Source organism: Zophobas morio, unplaced genomic scaffold (assembly GCF_036711695.1).
Source record: "Zophobas morio isolate AGI-343-1 ecotype UQ-CSIRO unplaced genomic scaffold, CSIRO_AGI_Zmor_V1 ptg000058l, whole genome shotgun sequence".
NCBI lineage: Eukaryota > Metazoa > Arthropoda > Insecta > Coleoptera > Tenebrionidae > Zophobas > Zophobas morio.
The window spans coordinates 5,332,471-5,353,838 of NW_026972163.1; the positions used below are offsets into that span (position 1 = coordinate 5,332,471).

A 21,368-nucleotide genomic window follows, 5' to 3' on the forward strand; every position below is an offset into this window, starting at 1 on the left:
AAGTCGCCATATTTCGGACGAATAGGGATAATAGCTTTCCAGATAGAAAAGTGAGGAATTATATCTTGCGAACGTCTATTGCTTCTTGAATTTTAAAACTAAAATAATGTAGAATATTTGCAAGAACTTTATGATCGTCTATTTGATGAGATTGTATAGATGTGTATATGCATCTAGGTATGTACATGCGTATATGCAGAATGGGAAGTAGGAGAAAATGCCTTATTTATTTGTTGGGAATGTGGATTTGTTGCGACGCTAAACAGTGGGTTTATAGGATCCTATTTCATTTATTGCCGGTACTGCGAAAACTTTTACAGGGCGTGATTTCATTCGGATTGAAGATTATCATACATATATTTAAATTCGAGATAAAGTTAGCAATGAAAAGTTCATTTAAAATTTTGTATGTATGTAGGTATGCGTAAAATTCCCAAATCTGTCCAAATACCGATTTGTCAAAATGAACAGTCTATGAGTTTTCTTGAAGATAAACATAATTTTCGGTTTTATAACACTTGAAAATTCGTTTTCGTGTTGCCGAATCGAAACGTGATCTCTTTCAATCGAGATAGTTTACCCCCAGACGCGTTACGATATGGCTTTGCAATAAGCGTGTTGCAAAGTAAAAACTGGTAAACGCTTAGGTTAAAAATCAGAATCCCTCTTGAATAAATTACTATTCATAAAAATACTTTTTATTAATACATTTGTGATGAAATTTAAGAAAGATTCCGATGAATTCTTAACAGGCTGGAGAATATTAGACACCGTATTGGCCATCCTGATTTGACTTTATAAAATGTCAACATTTTTACGTGAATATTTATTCCAAGTTATTAAATTTTGTAATAAGAAAACACAAAAAATGTTACATGTTACTCACTTCCATGCAACATTTGAGGTTCGCTGTCATGTCGCATGAACGTTCGTTACCCTATGCTCACTTTTCAACTCTCGTGACATAAACTACTATTGCAACACCTAACTAAAGTAAGTAATTTTGAAAAATTTATTAGTGCATTAATTCACCTTGATTTGTGTTTGATAGATAGTTTTAAAATTTCTGACTACACTGACATAAAGATTATAAATGACGACTGTATTCTGATAGCAATAACTATCTTACTCTCGCATGTTGACGACATGTAAAAATAAATGAAATAAAACACAAAATATAGTTAGTAGTCTAGAATTTAAGTTGATTTTACCATGTCTGTTGGAGCACTGCCAAATTTTCCTTTTATAAAAGTATAGTTTTGGATCAGGTAAATGTCACGATTCCTTGAAGACACCGAATACAAGCTGTACTAGGATCGCGCAACACTCAAACTTAAGCATTACAACTAACAAACCATATATACTTATGAAGAAATACACCAATGAAGCCTTAACATAAACAACATATTACACACACTATAACATCTCACTAACAACATATTACAAACATACCACACCAAAATTTCAAAATATTTAGAATTATCCACAGAAATGAAGGCAATGGTAAATTTTCAGAAAATTTCAGTTCTACCTTTAGTTATCTCTAGTGTACTGAGGTGTAGTACCAACAGTTTAATCTCTACACTCAAATGATTCAATAATTGTCGAAATGCAAAGAGCTGTTTTGTTAAGAGACATGTCATATCGTTCATAAGTTTCTGGAACAGTCTGATTATGTCAATCAGCATAGGTTAGCATCAATAGGTCAGAGCAATGTACATTACCTATTATATTTCAAGCGATGGGTGGATAAATGATCGGTAGTTACGCTAGGTTCTTGAAGAAGATGATTTTAGACATGTACATAATGTATACAGCAAAACTGGCTTAATTTTTCACGAAGATCTAAAAATGTACTTTCCATTCAGATTTTCTTCTAACATTAAACCTAAAAAATTACTCCTATTTACTATGAAATCCCAAACAAATTTATTAGTCTTTTTGTTGTTGGAAATAAACCACGTTCCTAAAGTACTTATATTGACATTAATTTTAGTTTTTACTGTGAGATTATGTTTTCCCGAATTTATCAGTGAAGTGTCATCAGCATACAAAATTACAGATATCATTATCAACACATAATTTGATTCCATTAACATAAAATATAAACAGTTGTCTCAGTTAATGATGATTGGTGGGAATAATTTATTGTTATATATTGTCTTCCGTTATTTAGATAGTTGAATATCCAAGTGTGAGTATTCCCTCTTATACCATCATCAGTCAATTTGTTAAACAATAATTGGTGATTAACATAATCAAAAGCACGAGAAGGTAGTAAAAACCATACAGGATTTTTTTTTCTAAAAATTCTTTGATGTCAACATAAAACTCAAGTAAAGCCGAGTGAGTAGATTTACCTGTTCGGAAACCATAGTGATTAATAAATTACATTTCATTACAAAATCATTCAGTTTTGGCAGATAGATAATAATACTTGCAACAAATTTAATTTAATTTCTAGACAATGCGACATTAATGCGGATCCTCTTCAAATAATTTCTAAATGTATCATAGATGTAGTAGGAATTTAATGAAAAGTAATTTAGTTAATTTTTCTGTATTTTAGGTGCAGTGTTTTTTAATTTTTCAATTTATATTGTATAGTTAATAAGTATGTTCTTTTTATGCAAATACGCTTTTTCTGTGACCGCTATTTATTATATTTCCTGTAATTGGGTACATATATATACTTGTTGGAAATAAATATATTATTATTAATACTCAAAAATTTTTGAGAAAACAGATGTAATAACAATTGTTCGATAATTTTGAATTTGACATGTACCCATTATCTTTCTTATGCACCGGACAATTTTATTTATTTTCAGTATTTGTGGAAAATTACCATTTATGAAACAGAGGTTAACTAAATATGTCAAAGGCATTTATTATTTTCCGAGTGTAACCTAAGGAAGTATGGTAATCGAGTCAATCGGGCTACTTGCCACTTTCATGTTTTTTCGACGTTTGATGACCCCTTTAAATTGTATAAAACAAAATACTCCTGCACTTGTGATGTATGAACTCGTGTTGAGTTTTCGCCTGAAACATCTAGATTCTTGGAAAAAAATTGGTCGAAAGTTATTTCGGGAGAACTTCCCTCGCTCTTGACGTGCAATGAAACATATCCAGAATTTTTGAGTTGAGGGTTTTCTTTACACAATTTTGTGATGACGTCATCAACACTTGTGCAAGGACACGTATGTCAACTTGGGTTGTGCAGTGTAATACTAAAAATAACAATATTGTATTTTCAAACTTTTCTGGGAAAACAGAGAAAGTCGTTTCTGATTTAGTCAATAAAATAAATTGACTCATTCATTAATATTTTTGAGTCACCCTGTATAAGCAAATCTAAAAAATATGAATGCAATGATAAATTATAAGTATATACTGATCATATTTTGCACATTTTAGATAGGATTTATTCGGGAAAATTTTAAGGTGATGTCATCAATTTTTTGGGACTGATAAACAGAGACACTTTAATTAAAAAGTTACCATTCTTACAATAACTTCAAAACGTCTGCACGATTTTGAAATATTTAATTTTGCAATTCTTGATTTAATCAATAAAATAAACTGACAAGTATAGGCTGATCATATTTTGCACATTTAAAATAGGAAGATAGGATTTATTCTGTAATAAACTTGCGAGCATTAAAAACGGGCCACCTTCGCGAAGTTGGTATAGTGTGTTTGGACTGGTCAGCACGTAGCCCGGATATTAATCCTATAGAACATCTGTGGGATGAACTTAAACAAAGAATTAGAGATAGAATCCCGGCTCCTGGGTCACTCCAAGAACTCAGAATAGCTATTGAAGAAGAATGGGCTAATATCCTGCAAGAAATTATCGCCACCTTAATTGAGGGGTGCCAACATATTAACATCATTTTCTTCTTTAAATTGTTGATTTTGTTAACATAACAAATTTCGTTGTCGAACAATTTTCTTTTTTGCCCAAAAAAGAATATTGCAAAACAATTTCATGAAGTTTTTCGTAACTCTGTTTTAAAGACAAACATCTGATCTTTCTAATGGCTTGTTTAGGTTCTTTAAGTGTAATATAGTTCAGTGGAAAATTTTATTCAAAGTCAGATGTGAATAGTGGCCCCATTTGTGGCCCGATTTCAATGCTCGCAAGTGTATTTTGAGGTGACGTCTTCAATTTTTTAAGGGGGATGAGTAAATACATTTTGATGAAAAATTTACCATGCTTATTATAACTTTAAAACATGTCTAAGATTTCAGAGCATTCAGTTTTGCAGTTCCTGATTAAATCTATAAAATAAATTCACCTGTGTATTTTTTTTGAGTCACCTGTATAAGCAAATTCAAAAAATATGAGTGGAATGATAAATCACAAGCAAAGACTCATATTTTGGACATCTAGGATAGGATTTATTTGGCAAAATTTTGAGTTGACGTCATCAATTTTTTGGAGGTGATAAGCATGATTAAAAATTTATCATGCTTATTATAACTTTAAAACATCTGCAAGATTTTAAAGCATTCGGTTTTGCAGATTCAAAATTAAATTGCAAAATGTTCTTTTATAATTTTGTTTTTTTTTACAAAAATCTAGATGTTTCGGGTAAAAACCCAACGCGGAGTCATAAGCTACATGTGTGTAGTATGTTATTTTATACAACCATATATTTACTATAATTCTAACACAAGTATTAGGTGTTTTTTTTTAGAATTTCTCCTAGAGAATGCACACAAAAATCTTTCGCCTGTGTTTATCATATTACAAATAGGCTTTGGTTCCTCATCAAAATGGCATTGGGCAAAGTACTACAAGTGTCAATTTTGTATTGTTAATGACAATAAATGTAGTAAATATTAAAATGAGTTAATCAAAATTTAAAAAAAAACCTATAGTTATACATGTAATGGGTAATGACATTATTACTTCAATTTAGTAACCAGGGCAACTATTCACTATACACCTAGGTGTGTAAGGTACATCATCAGCTTGGACAATTTACAAATGTCGGTATTTTTGTCAATATTTACCGTTGACTTTAACATTAAATAGGTGGTCCACAACGTTGATGACCATTTATTGTGCCTTAATTCGGCAAAATAGGCCAGTAGCACAATTTCTGATGTAATATTATGAGCTCTCTTACTAGCACATCATTGAAGGTACTTTTTGTAGGCATTTTCATACCAATTTTTATTTTTTTGGGGAGTAGATTTTGCGCAACTTCGTGCGCTACGTTTTTCAAATCCGGACACGTTAAAGATTCAAATTCAGAATGATACATTTTCTAATATGTAATAAGACAAATCTTACTTTCACCCTCAAACGTCAAACTAATAATAATATTAAACTTTATTTAGAGGTAACTTGATTACTGTGCATAGCTTACTGGCTCTATGAAAATAAACATTGTGGCGTAATACTTTTTTTTTTAATTTGATTTTCGCAGAAATTATCCAGATTATTGGGAATAAAATAGTATGCATGCCTTGGTGGGAAAATTCCAACAGCCTCAAAATATAGTTCATTTCGGGGCTGCGCCCCTTGGTTAACTAATTGTCCCGGCTATAATGAAACATTTTCCCCTAGGTATGTAACATACTACTACTGCAATTTAACTAAAGAAATTTGGAAGGTCATTTTAGAAATCAATATTTTTTATTTATGAGTAGAATTCCATTGTATGTCAACATGAACTAAATATTATGAAATATTAGTAATAAATAATAAAGAAATAATATACCTAAACTTAATTACAGTCTCTTACAATGGAAATTACATCACATAATCTATCGTTTTTCTTATGATTATATTGATTAAGAAAATCTCTTTTGAGGGTTTACTGAATTAATATCGATCAGCAACGACTGTTTTGACGTAAGTTTGTACCTACAGATACATGGACTACTTTAAAGGTGCATAAAATTCAAAATGTTGTTGGTTAAATCGTATTTTACAAAAATTATAATATCCTGAAAAACACTACTACGTAAGTCCTGTAAAAGAACAAACAAAATTCAACAATAAGAATTAAAAAATGTGTAGGACGACATATTATGCACAAAATAAATCGAAACCTGCAACACATTTTGTAGAATATCTTCCAGATACCCGTAACCAGGATTTTGTGTGCGAAATCCGTCTGACACTAAGCTTGATCTATGTAGTGATTATTACAGTATATTGACTAAAATTTATCCACTATCCCCCCCCAATTATTACGTAATTTTCTGGTTAGAAGTTATTGTTTCCTATATAATCTTCACATGACTTAAATATGGACAAAATTTCATTCTAGAAATACTCTAGTTGTATTTATAATTTACGTTCAAAATAAATTACATAAGCTGCATTTTTGTATTTCACTTTATCTTAGATTTTTGAGTTAAAACGTCATAACAGCACACAATTTAACAAAAATTTGCAAATGAATTTATGTGTCAATAGCTCTCGCACAAAAATAAAACACTGTTTTTATTTGGAATTTGGAATATACCTACTAACTTTATGTCCTAAGGACTCTATAATAAATTTGATGACAGTGATTTGACTATTTCACTATTTTATAAGTTTTGTCAAATAGTTCTCTAAATCAACTCTAATGTAACATTTTGTTTGTCATATATACTCAGAATTTTTCCCATGCACCATATCTAGTCATACTGAAATCACGTTAGCTTTATTTAGTTTCTTTATATATCTATACATATTTATTTTAAGCTTAAATTGAGTAGCTTAGGCCAGACTGTCTGCTTCGTTATTACAACTAAAGTTTGTTGTTACTGCTATTTAATAAAATTTAGTAGAACGTGACAATTTTCTTAGTTTATCGAAGCAAATTTCGAAAATACAATTTTGATATTTGCACAAGCAGGCTTGCTGAAAAAAATATTTTTTAGTAGAAATGTCTGCAACATTCTAGATATCATTATAGCGTAGGTATGTAAGTGAAATTTATATTGTAAGCTCAGCACCATGCCCCCGCATAGTTGTAATAAATAAATACATTTTGGTTAGCAATTAAAGAATCACATTGAAAATAAATTTCGCTATGCATGAATGAATATTATTTTTCTGCAACTGCTAAAAATTTCAATTAAAGATGTAAAAACTATACACTTATGTGTAAGTGCTACTTGCAAGTGTAAAACCGATGTTAATTAATACCAGGTCAAAATTTTACAAGTAACATTGATATCATGACTATTCAACTTCGTGTTAAAAAAGTTGAAGTCTGATTAATATTATAGATTATAGGTAGGTATATGTAGATAGCATAGTAGCACTAATTTATATGTTGTATGAATTATACTTATACGGATTTTTAAACGCAAAATTACAAATTAAATTTCTGAGATCGAAAATGTTCAAACCTCGGACGAGCAAGCGCCGACTAGTCCCTGTGTTAAATGCAACCCTGCAAATACGGTCACATGACAGCTATTTACTCCCTGCCCATTTTTTTTAAGCAATTACGCGAATGAGTGGATAGAAAAATTTCGTTTAGCTGTTTAGTTCTATTAAATCTGGTATGTATTTTGTCCACAGTGCATTGAGAATGGTGAGGGGATTTTATCTAGACGCGGAGGGGTACACCCTTGCGGGGAAAGAGGCGGTGCTTGCCTCCGATTCAGATCGGAGGTCGGAGCAGTGCAGACAGCGGACCGCCAGTTATTTAACGGCTACCGGGTCGAGTGGATTGCTGCTTCAATTCACTGCATCGCACGTGTGGCATATTTAACCTTTATCCCGCGGTTCTTATGAGTGAAAAGCATAACCCGTAAAATATATGTTTGTGCTAATCTGTATTTAAGGCTCGGAAGTAACATGTGGAGGCTGCTAAATGCGATATTATTAGTGTTTATTGTGCCCACAGCGATCACTGTATCCGACAACTTTCTTAAGATGTTTGAGGGACAACAGACCCCAGTTGATCCTTGCTATGATGAAGATCGGCCGCGTCGGTGTATACCAGATTTCGTTAATGCTGCTTTCGGTGTACCCGTGAAAGCGTCTTCTACTTGCGGCCTTCATTCACCTGTACCTTACTGTGAATCACCCGAGTCGGGAAGTAATTCTCAGTGCTATTTATGCGACGACAGATCACCAAAGAATCGATTTCCAGCGTCTCACCTTACTGATCTCAACAATCCAAATAACGTAACTTGCTGGCGGTCTGAACCTTTGCCTCCAGTCACTTCCATTAATGCTGCACCAGATAATGTAACGTTGATCCTCAGCTTAGGAAAAAAGTACGAACTGACATACGTTAGTTTGCAATTTTGCCCTAACACACCTAAACCAGATTCTATCGCGATTTATAAAAGTATGGACTATGGAAAGACGTGGCAAGCGTTTCAGTTTTATTCGACTCAGTGTCGCAGAGTTTATGGCAGGCCAAACAAAGCTACCATCACCAAAGTGAACGAGCAAGAGGCACGATGCACTGACGCCCATCGTTACACGGGAGGCGATAATCAAAGCCTTGGACAATCATCGAGAATAGCTTTTAGCACCTTGGAAGGCCGTCCTAGTGCATTGGATTTTGACAACTCTCCCGTCCTCCAAGACTGGATTACCGCTACCGATATCAAAGTTATTTTTAATCGCTTCCAGATGCCTGTTGACGATACCAGTTCAGAAAATCAAGATACGGTTGCTCCTGAACACACTTTCATAAATAAACAAACTTTGGAACTTCAAACTAAAGAACCTGTTGTTCAGTTAGTAAACGAAATGCAACCATTAGATACAGAGGATTTGAAAACTCCCGATTCTGCCGATTTGCAATTCAACGGGATAAGTGGAGGGTATCAGATCACTCATCAGTACGCTGTAGCTGATTTTGCTGTTGGTGGAAGATGCAAGTGCAATGGACACGCGAGCCGCTGTGTCACAGCGAGAGACGGACAACTTGCCTGTGAATGCAAACATAATACTGCGGGAAAAGACTGCGAAAGATGTAAACCATTCCATTTTGATAGACCGTGGGGTAGAGCTACCGTCAGAGATGCCAATGAATGTAAAGGTAAGACATTTTTGGATGTATGTAAATCTGCTTGCTGGTTTACAAGACCAGTTGCATTAAATGTTTGATTGCATTCTGGGTATGTTACTTCTGCTGTGCTGCGGTACTTAGGTAAAGGAGTTGATAACAGACGTCGATTCTTGTACGGGATCCGTTCTTCAAAAAAGATCACTGTAGGTCTACATAATATGTAGGTACTTAGCTTTAATCAAAATTAATTGAGATTTACCGATTAGTGTATATGTGTATGCCGTGATGTTTATTTTTTTTTTTGTATTTAAACATTAGTATGTACAATTTTTAGAAATTAATTTTGTTTGATGTATTATTTATACTACTTTGATCGAATATACATATATAATGTTAAAAAAATATGGAATAAATATCACAGCGATACTGACAAAATTTTAGGCAAAATGTTGAAAATATTTGTCACTCCTCGACTCCACAGCTATACCTTTCGTTTTTTTGCTATATTTAAAATAGAATTGAATTTAAAAATCAGAAGAAAATAAAATTAAAGGGCCGTAGACATGGCATTATAACGTCTCAAATTGTGTCTCTATGAACTAAAGTTTTTAAAAGTGTTTGAGCTGCCTAAATATTTTATGGTTTTATTTTCGAATTTATTCCATATTTTTTAGTCATGCTGTATAGAATGAAGAAAAAAAAAACAACTCGCGGCGAATCATCACAATTAACATTCATTTATATTTATCTCAATGTAATAACAAAAACACAAATTTTGTGTTTTCTGTTACGTGACTGCATAAATGAATAAAAATTTTTAAAAGAGTTTTAGCTATTATATTACAGAAACGCTTGTAATCTTACAGAAAAATATTATCAAGTTTCTTAAATTTTTAATTTAATTTCAGCTATAAACTTTCCTTCCTCCGGTTCCAATTATTAGTAATTATTATGAATTAGTTGAACTGAACTGAGATCAACAGTGTTTTTTAAAGAAGAGTAATTTTTTTTATAATTTGAATTAAGTCGCCTGTCACCCATAAAATGAGAAGAGTCTATCAAATCCACGACAAGTTGCCGTTGCTACGGTGTTTTCCAATTTTCAGAAATATCACATACAATTTTTTATTTTCAAACGTCGTATAACTGATACTTATAGGACGTTGTTACCGGGATTTAAGTCTCATTTCAATGACAGCTTGTTTGTTCGGCGTATAAAAGTATTACTTATACTCCGCCCGAGTACAAATAGGATACGTTTCTGTGAAAATCATCGTGGTTGTCAATCATAGTAACCATGGTAACTCAAGACAAGGGAATTTTTTAATGAAGCAAGGAGACAGAAAATAATCGATTCAAAAGAACATTGATCGTTTGAAAATATGTTTATCCGCAATCAACTTATACATAATTGAATTTTAATCTACACTTATGAACCGTTTTAACTAACACTTTATCCCCTAGTGGGATAGTTAGTTTATTCCATTGTTACAAACATAGAAGAATAATGAACACAAATCATTCAAAATTATTTAATAATTACTTATTTACATTAACATTTATATTTAAAGTAACACAATTATCCCCCTTTGATATTATGACTTCGGTGTCATTGATGCGGATCTTTTTCTCGACATTTTTGGAAATCGTAACATCAGGCACAGTTTTTTGACGAATTTGTATAAAATGTGAATTTGTCTTTTTGGCCCGAACCAGAAGTTTCCTCTTGAATTTTCTTTGCTATATTCAGTTTATTTGATATGGCGTCTTCAATGTAACTTTCTGCTCTTGCTGAAGACCGTCACCCACCGTGCAGTTTGATCGTTGTAATGTCAGCAGCTTTATTCGCCAACAGAGTTGTGGAATGTGGAAGTACGTTTCAAGCAGTGGCCCGTGTAGTTTTCTGTGTTAGGAAGGTTAAAAAAAGAAGCAACTTTCAAAGGTACTTTTGATAATCTGTTAATTCCAACAGCCTACGCAGTACATTTTTGATTTATATATCGTAAAAAGAATCTGCGTTGAGGCAACTCCTTTGGACGTACCAAAATGTACGTTTTACAAAGGCTCAAAGCATTGATAGAAAATCTTTCCTCGAGAATGGTGAACCTACGTGAAATATTCGTCTTGGTATCAGGTATTGAAACCAATAAATATGAGCCAGTATCTTCGACGTCATCAATTTTCAAGTTCGTTAATTCATAACATCTACATGTACCTGTGCCCCCCATAATCAGTGAAACCTAAAATAATTCATAATTTATACCTAATATTGCAAAAAAAATAATAAAAGTTTGCCTTAATCAGGAATACTTCTTAGGAATTCTTTAGCATGCTCTCGATCCAACATGTTTGCTTTCTTTACTTGTATGTATCCTTTAGAAACACTTTTCAAAAAGGCGTCAATTTGTCATATTTTGACAACTCTATGTTTTTGTGAACTTTTGTAGTAGTCTTTAGCATAGAATTGATTAAGCCACGTACTTTTTCTTGAGATTGAAAAAATATGAGAGCATGACTTCCTCATTGATTGTCCTTACTTGGCGTTTTTCTCTCCACATGTTAAATTCAGTAAATTCTTTTTCATAATATTTTTTAGACTTGTCTGGTACTAAACCAATTGGTACAGTTGCTTCTTGGGCCTCTTCAAAGATTTCTGAAGGAATAGATTCAACTTCTTCCATTTTCGCCAGTTGTTGGAGCATAACGGAAAAACAATAAACAATAAGTAACTAATCTTAGCAACCAATACGGCGCGCCATAACTTTCTCAGTTTCAACGAGTTCTAGAAGGTGTGACGTTTAAATGTGGGGATATTCTTTTATTAAATTCGATGAACTTCAATTTGGGCTTGTGATTGTGGATAGAACGTTGTATTGCATTCGTGTTTTAGCCACATTTTATCCACTTAAGAACTGCGTTCTCGCGTTTAAACATTCTTGCGTGGGTAAAACGCGGTTTAAAACACTTTTACAATAAATAACTATTATTTGATTCGAAGTTTAAGTTATTTTATGTGACTCGTATAGACTCGCTGTCGCTCGGCGTTTAATCGTCCATGCTTCCTAACATAGAGTATTACTTAAACTCCTAGTAAATAAATAGCCGTAATAATTGTGCTTATTAAATAACTCCCTATTAAAAGAAACGACATTTCTTTATCTATATTTACAACTGAAACTTTGGCTATGTAAGAATCAATATTTTGCTGGAAATCGTGAAATTCTTGTAAATGTAGGAAACATTTGTGTTTTGGACGTGTGTACAAATATTTATTTATAATTCAAATACAATTATTAGTATTATTATTATTTCTACACCTTTGAAATTTAAATTGCTATATTGAGGCAAATAAAGAATAGTATCATAATAAATTTCGTAGAGTTAGTGATGGTCAGATGAAAAAACAAATCTTTCACACGACCTACATTTTACAAAAAAAATTGAAAATTTTTTATCAGGTGGTGTAAAAGTTCGACGATTTTGATTTTGTGCTGCGTGTAGTTAAAGAAAATAAATACTTGAAAAAAAAAACAAAAGTTTAGAAAAGATTATGACTGAAGTTAAATAAAATCCTTATACTTTTCAAAAGATTTCTTTACACGAACTCTGTTTTGATTAACAGTTTGGAGACGTTTTGGTTGTCTTGGTTAAATCATGTCATCTACACTTTTCTATACCCTAAAAATAACACCAGTATTGAACGCGTGACACAATTGTGCCAAGCTTTCAACTAAAGATTTAAATGTAAGCACCAAGTTTGAGAATTATTTTTAAAATGTCGCTTGTAATTTAATTTTTGTTTATTTAACCACAAAAATGTACCATCGGCGTCATGAGAAACCAGGACAATAAAATCATTTACATACCTTAATTTTTGAATATCTTAGTCGACCATTGTTACTTTCCAAGTAGATAGTTTTTAGAGTTAATTCTAGACCATAAAAATGCAAGCAATCATGGGTACGTTGAAACTAGTTAAAATTGGCGGGTGTTAAGTAGCCAGTGTCAAATGCTTTAATTTTAAATGAACTTGTTGTGTCTTATTGAAAATTTAATTTGGTACTTTTGTACCCCGAAGTTCCATTGTTTTGTATATTTTTTACTTCCTGAGCATAAGCTGGGGAAGTATTGTAAGAGGGTCAATTAAGTACATGCTTTTCCACATATCCCCTTAATATCACATCACCAGTTAAATGTCACACATAATTCTTTTTTTCTTTTTATAGAATTTGATAGTTTTAAATACTAAAACAAACTGGGAAATAATAGAACAACATGTAGCGTTAAGTATAAAATGATGAGTGTATCGTATAACTCTTTAAAAAGATATTGAGAGTTGTTGTTCGAAACAGCAATTCTCTTCAGTTACTTCTATTCCTTTTATTAATGTTCGAATATAAATAATCTTAAACATAATTTATTGGTGTCATTTTAATGAATGTTAAATAATATGAAAATCGTTCTTTGTTTAGTTGTTTTATATGTGGAACTTTGACGATTATTTTTTAGGCAATTATTTTAAAATGTGTTTCTGTTACCTTCTGACGGATAGCGACGATAAATTTAAGTGTAATAATTTATTGTAATGATAAGTTGACCATAGACGTTTGTCTCAGAGACGTAGGTTAATGTAGATAACATGAACTATACCCATGCTGTAGAAATATGTTGAAAAAAGTCAGACGTAAGCAGAAAATTGTGTTCATTGGTAAGTAAATTATGTTAAATATTCGCGATTGCACTAGAAGTTACAAATAATATACTTACTTTTACATCTCTTATGTAGCTGAAAATTACTTGGAAACCCCGCCTTTATTTCAATTTGAATTGAAGCTTTAATAAATTTGACTATCCATTGCCAGATAATAATAATAGTATATTACAATATGTAGATATACCTTAACCTGAGCGATGAAAACAAAAAGCTAGAATCAAAAATTGATCTTTATGTCCTCATGAATGTCACGAACGGTGGACAGATTTTGGCCTCCCAAATACATTACATGAGTTTTATGTTTTTGTTTATTCGCCAGTTAATGTTACTGGTATAATATTCCTTATAGAGATCTAACAGTATTTATGAAATGAAGTAGTGTAGTAGAAATATCGATTGTATACGTATATTCCGTAAGTTAAGTACTACATTGATTTCCAACGCCTGTGAAGTTTTAACTTGTCGTCACCAATACTCTCTAAATATTATTGGCGACGATCTTTTCAGACTGGGTGTCATATGTTCTTCAGATTGAGTTAATTTCAATTAGGTTACTTTTTTTAATCATTTAGATTGTTAACTCCGGGGAACTACACTGTACACTTGTCTTTTTGCAGATTTAGAAAAATTGCCTTTGGTTTTTGCGTCATTCAACATTTCATTTATTGAAAATTGATTTGGCCTATTACTCTTACTCACAATAATAATCAAAGCAAAGTTTAAAAATGTTAATGATTTGTAATGAATTTAATTTAAAGCAAATATTACAGCCTTTTACTTCACGACGTAAGCTATTATATGGAAGTATTGTAACAGAGTAACTAGACCTTTTGGATAATGTTAGGAACTATTGGATTGTAAAACTCTAACCAAAATTTGCCCCACTATCTCCACCAACGATTTGATGTCATCTCAAAATTTTTCAACATCCAGATAAAAAAAAAATCAAAATGATATAATTTCAATTGCAGACTGCAAAGTCGGATGTTTTGAAATCTTGAAAACAATTTAATGCTATCGTAAGCATGGTAAATCTCTAATCAAATTTTATCAACCAAAAATTTGATGTTGGATTCTCAAAATTTTGCTGTGAAGCCTTTCTAAAATGTGCAAAATACCTATTGTGAGTCTACACGTGTGGTTTATTAGTATATTCATATTTTTGAGAATTGTTTATACAAATGTTTAAAAAAAAATGACTGAAGAAATTCAGTTTATTGATAAAATAAAAAAAAAATGTATCTTCCTTCCCTGAAATTTTGTAACATAGCACTATTATTATTATTACATTGTAGCTATTCTAATGCAAAGTTTTTTTTATTATGAAAAATTCAGTTGAAATACATGCAATTGCATACATATCATGGCTATAACGATCTGCACTAATTTTTATTTTAATTCATAGGGGTTTCCTCGAACATTCACAGAATCAAATTTTGTAATGTCCGAGTATATATTGAGGGTACAGAACGAAAACCCAATAAGTGATGAAACTTCGAAACAGAGTTACAATTATTTAATACATTTTTGCGCAGTAAGGTTTATCCACAAGGTAAAACACTCATAACAAGAAGAGTCAAATAACTTGGAACATTTGCTTGTGGTCTGTAGGGAAGGCTAAATTGATCGTGTTAAGATTATTTAAGATTTAAGTCAGTTATCGAGTTTCTGTTCTATACTTTAGATATCTAAGAAACTGAATTTGTGTGTTACGAGTATAAGTGAAGATTGAGTAAGTACATATTTCTAGCATCAATTTTAATTTTCTCCAGATTTTAAGTTATGGGTGAAAATTTTGTATTTAAAGGCGTGAGACCTATACACACTGATCGTTCTTAACGATGCAAAGCCGACTTACCTTTACGTTCACTTCATCATATGGTTTAATTTGAAATACTGTTTTTGAGAATGTGCTAAAGCCTGACTTTGTAAGTTTAATAAAAGTATCAAAAATAATTTATAATACATGTGATCATGACAAATATTATAGCGAGTTCGTTTTGATACTGTATGCAACCAGTTAAACTTTGGCCGTCGTAATGTGTTGTGAGTGTTTTGACACCCTGGCCGATGGTAGACTTTGTATGTAATCGGTTCTGCGTCATTGTAAAATACAAATATACAATTTTTTGTTTTTGTATATTATATACATATATATGATCAGCGCATGCGGGTATGAACTCGTGTTTATTGGAAAGGTAAAGGATAATATTACAGCCTACCCTAAATAAAAAATTTGTGGATTACAGGGATTTGTTATAAATTTATTACACTGATGACGTCAGTATCAACAAAAAACTCAAAGTTATTCCTGAAAAATCACATCAGTTATTATTCTTTCTATCCATTTTTATTTTTGATTTTTTTTTTCGAAATTGATTGATATGTTGTGGATGCACTATTTTATGGTATAAAGGCGACTGCTTAAAATCGGCATTACTTATGTAAATTTTTGACCTTTAATAATTTCCAATTTCTCACAAAAAATTATACCCCAATTTTGTTTCACACATCGATTAATTTCATTTTTATTTTTAAGAAAATCAAAAGGACGTTTCAAACTATTTTTGTTCAACTGTAAAGACACAAGTCCATCGTCCAATGATAGGCAAGTAAGCACATTCTTTTTACTACGAATTTAACTCTGACTAACCAGAATTTAATTTCAGTCGACAACTGTGATATTTTTTGTGCGTCCAGGTAAAAGGAAAATACATATATACTTACTACAGATTAAATTCCTTGTGCTTAGTGGGTTACAAACTACCGTCATTCGACTAACATAAATAAGTTCTTTCAGAAAATATCTGCTACCACTAAAGTGTATATGTAAAGTGATACACAATAGGGCTTTTACATGCGAATGAAAACATTCGGGAATATTTCCCCCTTAATTAACTTCTAATCGAAAAATTTATTAACATATTATACAGGGTGTTATTGAAAGGTACGTACATCAAAATGGACAGTTCTTCCCGAAGTCGAAGAAGTCTGAAAAACTTATTTTCTGTTATCAAAATTATAAGGGGAAAATTAACCTTTATCCAACCCTTTTAGATGCTACTGAAGGATAAATAGGTAAAATTAATTTATTTTAGTAAATCCTAGCAACTGTAACAATAAAACTTTTGTCAAGACTAAATGTTGCTATAGAAACGAAAGATGATCTTTTTATCAGAGGCGTGCAACGAATTTGGACAAAATTATGTTTTAAAATGAGATAAAAAATGTTTTTTTTTGTAATTATTATTTATGAGTAGGGTAGAAATCTATGCCAGTGATGACTCAAATCTTAGTGATAACTGTCTATTGAACATATGCGCACCTCTCACAACTCAACATTTTAGTTGCGGTAGAATCGCGACACCTACATAACTTGATTAACCTATTTTAGTCGTAGAAAAAAACGACTGTAGCCGTAATAATGCAACAAGGAACAACCCTGGTTTATTTGAAAAAGTTCTGCGATCAGTGAGGAGAAAATTGGATACATGAAGATCTTAGCTGGTGGTAATCATTTTCAACAGATTTTTTCTAGATTAAGACTCTTTATATGTACTACGAATTAATAAACTGTTGTTTTTTTTTCGAAAAGCTTGTATCGCCATGTATCTTCGAAACAAAGAGACTTTCGGAAAATCATCTTAGAATAATGAAATCTTAAATAACCCAACGAATAACCCCCTGAATTTTTCCCGCATATTTATTAAACACCCTCTATAATTTCATTACTATTTGGTAACACAGTAACACTATATTCCTTCGTTAAGGACATCCGATTCAAAACCCGAAAGCGGGCAAGCGTTGTAATAATCGTGAGCAGTTTATTGAGTTTCCAATAAGCATTGTTGGAAACAGAAAGTCAATGTTCACAATTTCGCAGACTCTACTCTAACAACTTTTTCGCTTCCCCTGACTTCGTAATTTCTAAGGGTTTATTTGTGGTTAGTTTTAAATGGAATCGTGAGTTACCATTTTGTTAAAGTATTCTCGTTCACAAACTGCAGATTAATTTTATGCATTTTATACAAATGCCATATAATTAAAGAGCGGATTTTAGGCTAAAAAAAAAGAAAACAGTCCCTAAAGTAGGCGATAAAAACGGGGATTTAGATCCGAAAAATGGAAAAATAGACGCTTATCAAAGTTTTAGGAAAAATAAATTTTATGCAACGTTTCGTTTTCTTTGATATCTACATTTATTTTATTAATTGTATGCAGCGGCGTCCGTTAGAAGCAGTTTTAGTTTTTCCTTTTTGATTCCAGTTGGCCATAATATACGAGTACCTATATTATTATATTTGAATAGGAAAGACTAGATTTTTTTTACATTAACCCCTCTTATCGGATTACTTACCTTACCACCTAGCAAAGTTGTAAACTTGCTCTAATTGTGTAACAATGTTAATGCGACTTTGCAACCGTGCATTGGCAAATATAACCAATCTGATTGAGTTATTAAGATGTAGTTTAAACACTAATGCAAGTCGAAGTTAATTTAAGTCGATCCGCGAAAAATGTTTTTTTTTTTTATAATTAACAGAATTACCTAACAACTCATTGATAAACGGTACCACTGTTGTTACATTATTGGTTTTTTCCAATATTTTCGAAGCCAGAAAATGTAGTGTGCCAGCTGCCTCTACAGATAATTTTCCCACTACAGTGTTTGCAAGGTATGGCCCATCAGAATTTATAGTTTCTTCTACTGCTATCCAAATATCGTGAACCCTAATATCTTCTCTAACTTTATTAATCACTTAAAAAAAGTACAAAGTGAAATAACTCAATAAATAAAATAGCCATAATTAGGATGTTTGCAATCTTAAGTTTCTATGCAATGACACAATACTTACGTCATCACAAACTTGGGACAATTAATTCGTTTTTAAAGTTGATTTCTCAGGAATGTTATTTTTGAAGTTTCTAATTCATAGTAAAAATCTTTCGTATAGTCATCACTGAAATGAAAAGAGGAAAGTAAAGTTTTCCTGGTATCTTAAGTAAGAGTTGTTTTGTGCATGTGAGTATTGTCATGTTGAAGAACGTGGCACTTCTTTTGGCAGGAAATCTAAACAACACATTTTATTTATTTATTTTTCAAAAATTGTATATTATGCGAATTTATGGAAGTGATTTCACAACTAGTTTTCCCATTAGAATAGTACAACATTAATAAATTTATACTTACAATTTTCCCACAGGCTTCAGAATTCGCCGATTTCTATTTGAAAAACGTCTTTGTTTTTCGTCCATTCCCTCAACTTGTCCTTTACGATTGACTTCGGGCATTTTTTAAATGGCACAAAATAATAGATGATAAAATTTTTTTAAAACACACTTTTGAACTTCACGTTAGGAGAAACCAACACGAACTAATTAATACAGAGAAAGTTGTAGGAGGGGTTGGTGTATACAAAACCCACTTGACATACACCTTGTAAAACTTTTATGACTTAAGCCGCTTAAACCAAAGCACCGTTATAAGTCAAACTGGCTATTGTATAACTTCGCTCGGTTCGCATATACCTAGTAAAACTTTACAGCTCCATTATGGCAACAATGGACAGTAATAATCGTTGCGGTTCGGGTTTATTATAAGGGTGGTTTGGCTTAAGCCGCTTAAGTCATAAAAGGTGTATGTCAAGTGAGTTTTGTATATTTATTATTTACCACATCAAAGCTTTGCCTAGACAAGCAAAAGACAACTTATGTTGGGGTCTGGAAATTGATGTTTTTATTATTCTAAAACTTACCTCTATGTACTAAAAACGTTCCATTTGTATACAATAAAATTTTACAGTGTCATTAGGAGGGGTTGGCCAAGCTGTTCGCCCACTGAGTATCCCACCGAAGAAGCGTAGCTAAGAACTGCTCGGATTACTAGTCTTCTACCCGCTCGGTTTTAAAATTGCAATTTATGGTGGGTATGAATCAATGTGAAATTAACTGGCTCAAACTATCATAAAATTGTATTGTATAGAAAAGAAACGTTATTACAGTACTCAGCTGTGCGATAAAATTTGTTCTTTCATGATTTACGCAGAAAAATAGATTTGGGTTATTGAATTGTAGGCATTTTGGTAACAGAATTCTTCCGACCCTTTTACCCAAAACTCGGGTTGGATTATCTTTCTTTATAGTACTGGAAATATTCATTGTGACCTTCGCAAGAAACGTAAGCTTAGGGGTACACAAAATTCAGATTATAGAACGAAATAGGCAGAAAAAAATAAAAAAGTGCAAAAAGGCACTCGCTATCAAAAATATGCAAAAACAAGTAGGGTTCAAATAAAAGGATTTTCTCTGATAAGTATACATTTATATATACAACTTTTATGAATTTGTCTATAACCACAATAAAAAGGCGTTTGCCCCACAATTCGCTCTTTATATATAATTACATCGAAGATGCTAAACATTATTTTATAGTTACGTTTATTCTGTAGATGATTATTTTTACCCTATGTACATTACATTACTTCATTAAGAAATATAGGAAAATATTTCTTTCCACAACGATACATCCTGTTTCAAAGAATTTTTGAACGTTTTTCATAATAATAGTTAGTTTTCTGTAAACTTAAAAAGAGCAGCCGAAGAGGACCAAGGAAGAAAAATGCTGTTTTTTTAATCTATAACTAAACATTTTTATGTACTCTTTTCCATTACATTTTGTCGTATAGCAGAAATGTATGCAATAAATTCGCTGAAAATTGTGTTAATGCCTATCCCTTGTTTTAAGATAGAATTGCCTTTAATAAACTTTATATTTGTATTGATGCATGTATATATTGGTATAATTATAATAAAGCATTCAAGCTTAATAAAACAGCATTTACGTGCTTTCATTCAACCATCACAGTTCATTGTCTTTTGACCCATTGTCTCAACATAATGAATTTTAGAGCCATTTTATTGTACCTATTAGTGAGATACTGGTCTAACTTAACTGTTTTTTTATTTATTTTAATTTTAGAATTAATTTTTAGATGGACGAGTTAGATTACTTTATATTTTATTTTCTTATTCAAACATTGAATATGGGCCTTATCAAATATTTAGTTAAATATGTATTTAAATTTTTGTTGAATAGTCAGTTAACATAAGGGTGTCAATATGGCGTGCTAGCAGATAAAATAATTATTTTAATTACAAGTGTGATGAAAGAATTGTTCAAACGAAGGACCCAGTGGAATTGTAATGTGAAGTTTATTAACAAGAAAACTGGTTTGGAAGAATAACGAAGGTTTCTATTGTAATAACTATTCCAAAAACATCTTTTAATTTTAGTCCCTCCTCACCCCCCAAATTCAAATCTGCTAAAAACTACCACTAGTGGTTTATTTTTAACAAATACGAAACCGTTATAGTTCAAAAGTGATGAACTGAATTTTTAGAAGTAAACTATACAGTAACAGCAAAGTACATCAATTATTATGGAAATACGAGTAACATGAAAGTATATAATTTCGGAAATTTCGTTTACTTAAATATGTACAATGCGATTTTAATTAACGTTGCATTATTTTTGTGAAAATTTTGAAAATAAACCCAAAAGCGTTTGAATTACATTTAAATTAGCAACGAAACAATTATTATTTGAAAGATTGATATTACATTCTATTAAATAAAAAATTCAAAATCTTAAAGACCTAATG

At 31.6% G+C, this 21,368-nt stretch overlaps 1 protein-coding gene across 1 annotated transcript in view; it reads left to right on the top strand.

Moving 5' to 3' along the window:
- Positions 1-7,613: 7,613 nt before the first annotated feature.
- The window catches only part of LOC135143125 (netrin-1), a 154,751-nt gene continuing 140,996 nt past the window's right edge, over positions 7,614-21,368 (top strand). The window contains exon 1 of the mRNA XM_064074991.1: positions 7,614-9,023. Coding sequence (XP_063931061.1) covers positions 7,823-9,023 — 1,201 coding nt within the window. The 5' untranslated portion in view covers positions 7,614-7,822. The remainder of the gene's footprint in view (positions 9,024-21,368) is intronic.